Source organism: Cyprinodon variegatus, unplaced genomic scaffold, assembly GCF_000732505.1.
Source record: "Cyprinodon variegatus isolate N-32 unplaced genomic scaffold, C_variegatus-1.0 Scaffold721, whole genome shotgun sequence".
Classification (NCBI taxonomy): Eukaryota; Metazoa; Chordata; class Actinopteri; order Cyprinodontiformes; family Cyprinodontidae; genus Cyprinodon; species Cyprinodon variegatus.
In genome coordinates this window covers 102,983-113,882 of record NW_015151174.1, presented here as the reverse complement: position 1 = coordinate 113,882, position 10,900 = coordinate 102,983, and the positions used below count along the sequence as shown (strand labels likewise).

Genomic DNA, 10,900 nt, shown 5'->3' with positions numbered 1-10,900 from the left:
AAAGTTATCTTCATTGTCAAAATACAGGTGTGCAAATTGTTAGAAAAATACCGACTCATACCAGATTCTGGATTGTGCTCTGTAAAAATCCTTACAAACAGTATATAATAATCTATATAGAAATTTCTCCAACATGCAATGTTGTATTTCAAAAAAATATCCAACAAACAGGCTGTTCTGTTTAACCTTCTAAAAGACTAATCTTTGCCTTTGTATTGACTACAGAATATTATGAGTAAATTTAAATAGTGGGTTTTCTAGTAGTTTATCCAAACGATAAACTGGTTCAAGAATTATTCTAAACAGATCTTCAGAATGAATTTGCAAACATTAAAACTTAAATATATATATTTCAAGCCCTTTTTTTTTTTGCAATGACCAATGTTTTAACAAACACATCAGTTGTACAATGAATAAATAATTCATCTTGGTAGAGTTGACACTAAAACGTCCACCATATAAATAACCACTTTGGGAATCAAAGAAATTCATGCCATACCCTCAACAAAAACTACAAGCAGCTAGGATGAAGCAAGTCAAAAGCATGGCTGAGGTGATGACAGCAGTCAACCCCCTCCTCCCCTTAAAACAGAGTTAAGACAAGGATGGCATCTATTTCCCTTCCCTCCCTTCCTCATATCTTTTGAGGTAAACAGTAGCACTGTTAAAGACTTCTAAAGGCATATCTTCTTCTCCCTGGATCCACATTCCCCATGGTCTAAACCTGAATAAACCTCAACTGTCCACGAAATCCAGTCTCATACACATGCAAGGCTGGGCCTTTTTACCCAAGCAGCTTTGAGGAGCTGCAGTTTTGCATCTTCAGTGTGGTGTGAAACAGTGTAATTATGAACTTCAATAAAGCAGAAGGGGGTAGGCATGAACAATAAAATATATTCTTTTATCATTTCATAAATAATATAAGACATTTGTTACTTCACTCTCACAGGACTATCTGCCTTTTCAAGAATAAATCAAGTTCATCTTCACAATTCCTGCCATTAATGAACGCCGTATTTCAACAAACCAGGCTATTCAAATTACCTACGTCTGACAAATAAAAATTGATGTTTATTAAAATAGCAGAACACTATCTCTGGCTAAATAGATTATAAGCCTTTGAAAAAAAAATAAAGATATTGCACTTTCAGTAACATGGATGTGTAATGTCAAATTACAGCTCAGTTATTAGAAATGAGTAAAATGAAAATAAAACAGGAAAAGTTATTGTTTTACTCATTCTCTGACAAGATTTCTAGAAGCATAAGATGCAGGTAACCAACATTTGGAGGACAACAGTGAACGAAAAGCTACAGAAGAACAACAAACAAAAAGTTTTTAAACTGTACCATGCAGGGGGGAGTGTTTCAAAAGCAGTGTATCCTGGATTACAATGGACGGAGCTTGAGAAAAGCTGCAGGGATGTTTGGGTTAACAGAGTAAGACTGGCTAGTGACCGTGCAAGCACTGACTGCTGGCAAACGGTCATGCGTGGTTTGCGCTTGCAAGAGTGGCTTGAACCCCAGTAAAACCCTTCAAACACCCGAGCCCCAAGCCCCCCCTCTGCCACACTATCCTCACTTCTGTCTGTCTGTCTGTCTGTCTGTTTCTCTCTCTCTCTCTCTCTTGCTCGCTCTCTTGGCCACCCTGGGCTAGGGCTCACATCTCCCCATCAAAACGTCAGATGGCAAAATAGAAAGGCAGCTGTTTGCTCCCGTCAACTAAAAGTGCATCTCCACACTCGTCCAGCAAGGTCCGTCAGCCCACTGCTATCACTGCCAAGGCAGTGAGAGTGGGCTACAGAGACCTGAGCTTGGGTCAGCACGCATGTAGGTTTCAATAACATCTTTTTTTTTTCATACTTTGTATGTTTGGTTTATTTTTACTTTTTTTCTTTTTTTTTTTAAACTCACTAGACATAACATTTCACTTCTGCTATAACAGAAGCCAAAGGAGTGCTAATTGACAGGGCTGGTCCTAAAGAAGGCCAAAGACAAGTTGATAGTAGTGATGCCCATCTCCTGATTCTCTTCGGTGTCATGCTGATTCCTAAACACCTCCGGCCGCCCCCGTTTCTCACTGGCGCCATTTTCACTTTTCAAGGCCGGCAATGCAACTGTATCAGTTGCCATGGTTTCACTGCAATGTAGAACAGTAAGGATTTAATTGGCTCCTTGTCACATTTCAGATATACACAGATTAAAAAAAGAGAGATGTTCGTATGCCATGTGCAGATTATCAGGTCCGCTTTTTTTCGAATAACGTTAATATCAAAGACAATACATACAAATGAAGAACTTACCATAGAAACAGCATGATCATGTCAGAAAGTGGACAAATATAATTGCAAGGCCAATATTCAACAGCATTACCATAGCAACAAGGATGGAGTTAGGACCCTGCAAACAGAAAAAAAGTAATGTTAGTCTATAGGATAAAACATTTTTTTTACCGCTTCATATGAATATAAGTTAATTGATAAATGAAAAAAACTAAAAAACAAGGCTAAAGAGAGCAACATTTGGTTGATTTAAACAGCAGCAGTTTAAAAGTGAAAACCTAAATAAACTATTGACTATCTAGATGCTGTAGCATTTAAGGCACCATTTGGGGTTCTGTGGCGCTATTTTCAGTAAACTGTCTCATATATAAAGAGCAGCAGCAAAGTCTAAATCTGGGGTGTTGTAACTATAAACCCCTGTATTCATAATGCAGACATTACATTTGTCAATTTGCTATGCACTCTTCCACAAGAAGGGACTAAAACTTTAACCAACCTGCAATCTTTACCAAGCCTGTGGAGAAATTAGAACTTTCACACATCATCAGTTTTTTCATTCCTTGTACAAGGGAAGATTGGTTAGATTTGCTGGTTGGTTGGGAAATAATTTAACTTGCCCCTTTGCCAAATCATACCCGTATTTCTTCAATTTTTATTTCAAACCTCGAAGCAAAAAATGTATGTCCATGTACTTAAACCATTACTACCATTTATGTGCATTTCTGCTAGAAAGGTATGATATTTGAAAAGTTATTCCAATAAATATTTTTAAAAATGCTGACTTCACATATGCTGAAATACAACATAATTTGGTTATTTACTTATTACACTTAAACATTTTTTTTATATCTAAATAAGTCATTTTTTCTTAAAAAAAGGTGCATTGTTTCTTGAAGTGAGGAGATAAGTGAGACACTTTGCCAATGAAATGAGACAATTTACACTTAAAATAAGACAAAACAATTACATTGTCTTATTTCAAGTGCATGTTATCTAATTATCTTATTCTAAGAGTAAAAACACTCATTCCCCTAGCAAACAATCTTATTTACCTGCTCAAATTAAGAGTAAATACACTTCATTTAAGACATTTTTGCTTATTTCTAGATTGTTTTTGCAGAGTAAAGACTTTGCATGTTCCCATATTTCCATAAATTTTGGTTCTGATATTGGTTTTTGCCAATCAACTTTTACAAAATGTGAAAGATTATAAGCTTGGATTGAAAACAAAATTCCTTTAATTCCTTTTTTTATTATTTCCGGAGTCACAAACTGTACTGAGGAAAAAGTCTTAGACTCATTTACGATCTTGTCCACAGCATCTTATGAAATTTTGATCAGGGGTCTTCAACTCCCGTCCCCGATGTCTGCTGTCCTTTTACATGAGTCTTTGCTTAACAGAGCTGAGTCAAATAATCAGATCATTAGACAGAACTCTGGAAGACTTTAGTCCATCCGAATCGAGTAAGTGTGTCAGTGGTTGCCATGGTAAGTCCTGAATAGGGTTAGTGGTAAGGACAGAAGTAAGAATAGGAAGCTGGATGCTTCATATTGATAGTTTATGTAGCGTTGGGACCTTTTGACGTTCCTATCAATAACTTAAGATTCACGCGACTGCCCACTATTCTTTGTGTGATGAGATGTATAGGCACAGCCCACCTTAAGGAGTTTAACAAAAACATATAATTTTTGGAAAGTACTCTGTGTGACGGATGTAAAAGCACACAGTTTCATATACTTTGGCTTGTAGAACATAGAGCTTCAGCCGCTTGCTACATTCATGTGCCTTTTTTTTTATAGTTCTTTTTCTGAACTACAATGTCCAAATTTTGGCAAGCATCACTCGTGCATTTTCATCATGCAATAAAGGACTTTATTGCATGGCTAAAGGCTGTCTGGAAGAGCAAGGAACAGAAGGTAGGATCTACAATGTGCTCAATTCAGAATCAGCCCACTGTATAGCATCCATCCATCATTATTGTAATGGCTTATTTCCTTATGGGGTTGAGGGGGGACACTACAATCCCAGGCAAGGCATTCAATAGGCCTTGCCTGGGATTGTTCTACCAGTCCATTGCAGGGCCACACAACCACTCTCACTCCTAAGGGCAATTTGGAATGTCAGATCAACCTAACATGCAGATTTTGGGACTGTGGGAGAAAGCTAGAGACCCAGGAGAAAACCCACACAGACACAGGGAGATGTCCTGGCTGCCCCGGGACTCAAACTCAGAACCTTCTTGCTGTGAGGCAGTGGTGCTAACCACCATACTACTGTAGCACCTCGGCCCATTTTATACTGAAGAGGTAGTTAAACTTTTTCATTCAGGTGTGTTAGACAAGGACACATTAAACAGTTCCACAATACCAGACCTTGAGGCCTGGAGTTAAAAACACCTGATTTAGAACAGGAATTCAGTTTGATTAAGCCACTCAGAAGCGATAGCTGGCTTTTTTCTGAGCCATGTGGAGGTGGGCTTCTCTGTGTGTTTTGTTGTTCTAATGTATTACTCAAGTGTTGCTAATCTTAAGGTCACCAACTGATAACTTGACATTCTTGGTAAAGATTTTCCGCTGCAGTGCAGAATTCCTCCTTCAGGTCCTGAAGGAGCAAATCAGCCCCAGACCAACTATTTTTGACTCTCAGTGGGATGCTGTTGAAATGCTATATTAGTTTTATGGCAAATATATTGTAACTAAAAGAACACAGACCTGTTGTCTTAAACCTCAGTCCTCAAGTGTCAGGGACATGACTCGTATAGATCAGCTTCTTCTTCAACATATCTGACTTCAATTTTAGCTCAGTAGCAGAGCCCTGTAGAGATTGTCTGTATTCTATACACATAATTTAGACATTTGATTCAGGTGTAGGAGCCAAAAACCTGAAGGACACTGACCCTTAAAGATTTGAAACCATTCACAGATCTTTCTAAAACTCACAATTTTCTCTTATTAGTCAACGTAATACAACAAAATGGTTCAGGGGATCATCAGGGTGTGTTTCTGGCAGATGTGAGATGGATCTTGTGTCCAGAGGTCATTTTGTTTTCTGATATTTAACAAACACATATTTTGACATACGGATAACTTTATCTACAATAATAAAAGACATAATTATTTAAAAGCTGAATATTGCTTTCAGTCTGATTGTATTTGATATAAATCAAACATTTAAAGTTATCTAAAGAAGGATATACTGACAATGTACATTTCCCTACAGTAAACTACAGGTAAAATGTTAAGAAATATTTGAAACAATTAATTTTTAAAGGGAGTTGAACCTCTTCAATGCTTTATAAAAGGCTTCAGAGACTCTGTCGAGTTACTTGTTTGATGTAAAACCTACCCTAATAAAAGAACAACATACTTACTGTTTCTTCTGTGCTTTCAGCAATCTCCATACTTGCTTTCTTTGTGTCTGCAAGGCTCTTTGGTTTTAGGGAATCTTGCTTCCTGAGTTTTGGGTCACTCTTGCTTTCCCGAATGGAAGGGGGCTTAGGAGTAGGGGTGGGGGTGCTAAATGACCTAGGTTGTGGGGGTAAACGTGCAAGATCCTGGACACTAGGTTCTTCTTCTACTTCCTCAGGTTCAGGGGGTGGAGGGCCCCGGGGAGTGGCCTTGACATAGTAACTGTGGTACTCTGAGTGCAGCTGGCCATTGACTGGAACAGTTGGTGGCTGGGAAGGAGGCACAGATGCTGGGGTTGTTGGCTGAGCTTTAGATGGTTTAGGTGGAGCCTCAATGTTTACATGAGAAGACTTGGGCCCATCAGTGAAGGACAACCTCTCTTCTTTGCTCAGCTTCCTGCTAGGTCGCTCATCCTTGATGGCCTTAAAACTAGATTTTTCTTCTTTGCTTATCTTTCGGGAGGGTTTTTCTTCTTTGCTTATCTTTCGGGAGGGTTTTTCCTCTTTGCTAGGTTTGTGGCTGATGCTGTTACCAATCTGGCCAGAGCTTTTGCTAGTCTCAGGTGAGGGCGGAGGAGTTGCTGCAGGACTAGCCACAGGAGAATGAGGCGGAGTTGTGCCTTTGCGGTAGAAATGAGGAGAATCATGTGGAGATTCTTCCTTCTTCTCAACAGGGACCTCTTTAATTTCTACTGGTTCTTTTAACTGTTGTTTTATGTAATCCGGTCCTGGAAAATGAAAGAGAAGTAAAACAAATTGTAAGGGAAGCCATCACAAACAAGTATAAACTTAACTTTGACATCCGTTAGGAGGCCAACAGAAAACAATGCATCATAGAAATGCCATTTACTGTTCTATAACGTGAACGAGTAAACTACATTAAGGTCCCCTTTCAAAAATAAAAAATATTTGTATTAATTGGCCAGTAAGCTTTCTAATTAACCTTTAAAATCAAGTGTTTAAAATTACACCTCAAATTTTAAAATAACTAAGGGCCAGAACTGATTACTGTAGTATCAGAATACTATCACAGTATATCAGTATTTTTGGCCTAATGTCTTCATTCTTATACATAAGGATATCGTTTGGCATTTTGCATAATCTATGAATGATTTTCTTTTTTAAATTAAGGAAATTCATTAAGGTCTGCACTGTGTACAGTGGTTAGCACTGCTGGCTTGCAGCCAGAAGGTTCTTGGTTTGATTCCCGGCCCGTTGTCTTTCTGCATGGAGTCTGCATGTTCTCCCTGAGCATGCATGTGTTCTCTGCGGGTACTCAGGCTTCCTCATACAGTCAAAAACATGACTCTTATGTTAATTGGTTACTCTTATGGGTGTGCATGGTTGTGTGTCTCTGTGCATCTGTGTTGCCCTGTGGCGACCTGTTCAGGGTGTACCCTGCCTCTCATCTATAGACTGCTGGGGATAGGCACTGGCCCCACCGCAACTCTGACAAGGACTAAGTGGGAGAAAATGGATGGATGGAAATTCATTAAGAGGATGAAGGTAATTGTTATGTTTTGATACACACAACTTCAACTGATTCAAGAAATCAGGAATTAAAGTGAAAGGCTTTCAATTTATGCAACTGGTCAGCAAAAAAATAAAAAATAAAATAAATCAAAGGGGCAAAAGTAAACACAGTAAAGCATAAAGCTTTAAAGTGTAACCCCAGGGGCCTCCATACTTATAATCTTAGTGTACCTTTCGGTTGTGAGTCATTCTTAATTTGTTTCTAAACCACCAAAGGCAATACGACCCACTACAAAGAGAAAGGGGGACATGTAAACATTTGTGGGACTTAACATATCCCCACTGCTTAATTTCACACCATAGTTCAATAAGAGTTTCGGCTCCACTGGAGTGACTGAGTGATTTCACTTTGTTTGGGGACAGATTCCTGTTGGGGCTTCCAGACATTTTCTACATGGTTTTCACAACTTAAGCAATCTCTAGCTTCAAACCCCTGTGGGTTAAATACTGTATTATAATTGCTCTGATGTGATTCAAATGAATTTGAACACAAAGAAAAAAGGTTAGAAAGTTTTTGGACATTTTCTTTTAAGAACTCTTAGCTGTTTATATTACCCATGTAAACATCCTGAGCAACAACCCTGTATAATGATACTACTATTAAAAAAAAAGCTGTCATAAGTGGATGCACTGTATGTATCCCATGCAACTTTTTTCTTCCTTTTGCACAATCTTCTTCTTTGACTATTTGAGCTGATGTAAGGAGTAAATTTCTCCTCTATGAGATTAATAAAGTCAATCAATCAATATTACATAAAAGAAAACAGAGAAATGGTATAGTACATAGTTAAACCAGAAACTCTTGTCAAGTCCTTGCTATAAGAAGGACACAGGTGACTTACGTAAAATCTTCTTAAGACACCATTTTAATTGTTATGAGGAGTTCTGAGAGAGCATAAAGAAAGACTATTGGTGTGGCCTAAAAGCAAATTGGGCAAACTGTCCGGGGCCTTCGGAGGGTAAAGAAGTGTTTCTTTTATAGCGGAACGCTGTTGACCTTGACTGAGAACATCGTCTGACAATGGAAGAAACTGGGCTGTCCAGCCTTTCCCTGGTGAAAGCAATATATCGTATTCAATACTCGATTCCAAGTATCTGATCTGTGCATCTCTAGCTTAGTGTAGAGTTGCTTCTCCTTAACATCAAGAGGAGTCAGCTAAGTCAGCTCGGATTCTACCCAGGAGTCCACCCTAGCATGTTCTATCAGCTCAGGACACACTGGAAGGATTTTGTCTCTCGGCCGGCTCAGGAATGTCCTGACTTTCCCGGGAGGAGCTGGAGAAGGTGTCTGGGAATGGGAAGTCTGGGTACCTCTGCTGAAATCGCTGCCCTTGTGACCCAGTCCCAGATAAGTGGAACGAGTGCGAGTAGCTTTTATGACAGAGATACAGAAATAAAAGTAGACTAGTCTTTTCTGCCGTCTACCTGAAAAAAAAATTCAGGTTTGCTTTTTTTTTGTATGCGCTTTTGTGCATGTTTAAATAACAGATGTTAGAGATGAGCCTGTTATTGTAGTTTCTAATTATTTAAAGGTATTTATTTTAGGTTTCTAGTCCACATGTCTTAAAAAATAATGTATACTGGAACGTGACTGCTTCATTTTACGAGTCAGACAGCTCGTAAAATTTTCATAAAATTTCCCATATTTTCTAATTGAAAACTTAAAATGTAAGCATCAGCGAAGAGTTTATTTTTTGGCATTTAGATTACATATAAATAGTAATAACTAAAAAACCTTTAAGAAAATATCTATATGATTGGAACTAAAAGGCTAAACTAGAATGCACACAACCTCTATAAAGCTCTGCTAATAAGCTAATGAGTAATGCGTTAAAAAAGAGACGCATCTTAGGGGTGGGTAATCCAGGTCTAGAAAGGAAATATCCTGTTCAGAGATCAGTTCCAACCACTGGTATATCCAACTCTGCAACATAAAGGCGTCCTGCGTCCTCAAAAGGCCAGATTCGAAGACTGATTACATTATAGCGTGACGCCGAGGTCTGTCCGGATTGCAGGACTTCTCGTTATGCGGCCGACAAATGCATTAAATGCAAATGCATCCAGGTATTTTCAACAGATAATTGCCATTGCCATTGCCATGAAAGTCATTGGGAGTGATCACATGGTCCACTACATGTGTTTGTGTATGGTTCTTGTGGATTTGGGTATAGAAGACCCCAGCAGGAAGAAGTACTCTGCGTTTTGTCAGATCTGTTGCCACTAGGTATTACACTACATTGACCCAAATATTCCTTGGCAGTCTATTATAATAATTTAGGGCTTATAAAGACAAAAAGTATGATATTCTATAGAACCTTTGGAAGTCACCATAATTGTTATTTACCACTGAAGTTTTGGTTTGTTGAGGAACTGACAATCAAACACCTACACAAGGCTGTTTTTTCTTTAGAAAAGATGACAGGGCTTCTCTGCTGCTTTGTCAGACTAGCAGACAACAGTAACCACAAGAAAAAAAATATTTCTAAGCATCTAAATCTCTGTTACCCCATTGGTGAATTGTTGCTGTTACTGTACATCAAATAGAATGCCTTCTTCCTTTTGGAGAGAAAAATGTGCCTGTGCTGTCCGTATGTTCATTACGGTTCTGCTTCACACACAGCACAGCTTCAACTAAGGTTACAATACTGTTACATTATTGAGAATCAATTGTTCCTTTCTATATAATATAAATAATGTGACAAAACCTTCACTTCTGTAGATTAGACATTTTTGTCAATTTTTTTTTTTTGCCACACTCTGGTGCACAGACAAAATAGCCTGTGCACTAGAGTAGCACTAGACAGGCTAGTGCATATAAATAAGTAACAATATCCTATCTGAGCCTGCCCAACATTTGAACTTCATTTTTAAAGAAATATCAAAGGCGTGTCCTCAGTCTGCAGTCTGACCATAAGATTTTTCTAAAAATGACAGTATAGCTTTAACATACTAATTTTTAAATGTCAAAGTAGGGCATTCAACATGATGGTGTCACTGCTGCCACCTTCTGGTTTAATGGATAACTGCTTTTTCAAGAAGTGGTGAATTACACCCATATGGAAACAACAAGGGTGGCCAACCTTATAGCCATCCCCCTCCTATAATATTGTTAATCCTTTTTGAACGAAATAGCTCAGGTTTGTCCTCCTACCTCGACTGATTTTGATAAATCTATCTATTTATAATGCAAATTTGTACTTAGAATGTGGAAGCTAAGAATAGAACTGCAATCACTAGTATTCAGATTAATCAGTATGTGTGCTCACAAATCAATCAGCTCAGTGGTACCATCTTCTTCTTAACTGTAAAGGTGGTTGGCAAAACAACTATGTGGTGCATTACCGCCACCAACCACAGAAGCAACATCTGAATGCCTCCACAGCTTTAGCCTGGCCAAGCCAGATTGCTGTCAACCAATCACAGGACTCGAGTTGGGTCTTTACGATACCGCATTCTCTGGGACTTGCTGCTTTTTTTGCAAGCCCAACAGCAAGCTGGCAACCGCCAAGGAGCGATGTTTTAATGATACCCTTTCTGATGTACTCAGTGGTGTCAAAAGTACACACATTACTTAAGTAGAAGTATAGATACTACAGTTTAAAAACACTTTGGTAAAAGTTGAAGTATCAAAGTGAAAAAGTATTTGATCCAAACACTATTGAAAGTATAAAGCCACCTT

General features: G+C 38.5%; 1 protein-coding gene across 1 annotated transcript in view; it reads right to left on the bottom strand.

Annotated features, from left to right (window-relative positions):
- Positions 1–372: 372 nt before the first annotated feature.
- Positions 373–10,900, bottom strand: part of jph1 (junctophilin 1) — a 45,999-nt gene continuing 35,471 nt past the window's right edge. The window contains exons 5-7 of the mRNA XM_015395040.1: positions 5,653–6,416; positions 2,303–2,399; positions 373–2,139 (exon numbers count right to left, since the gene is read on the bottom strand). Of these exons, the coding sequence (XP_015250526.1) occupies positions 2,319–2,399; positions 5,653–6,416 (845 nt within the window). The 3' untranslated portion in view covers positions 373–2,139; positions 2,303–2,318. The remainder of the gene's footprint in view (positions 2,140–2,302; positions 2,400–5,652; positions 6,417–10,900) is intronic.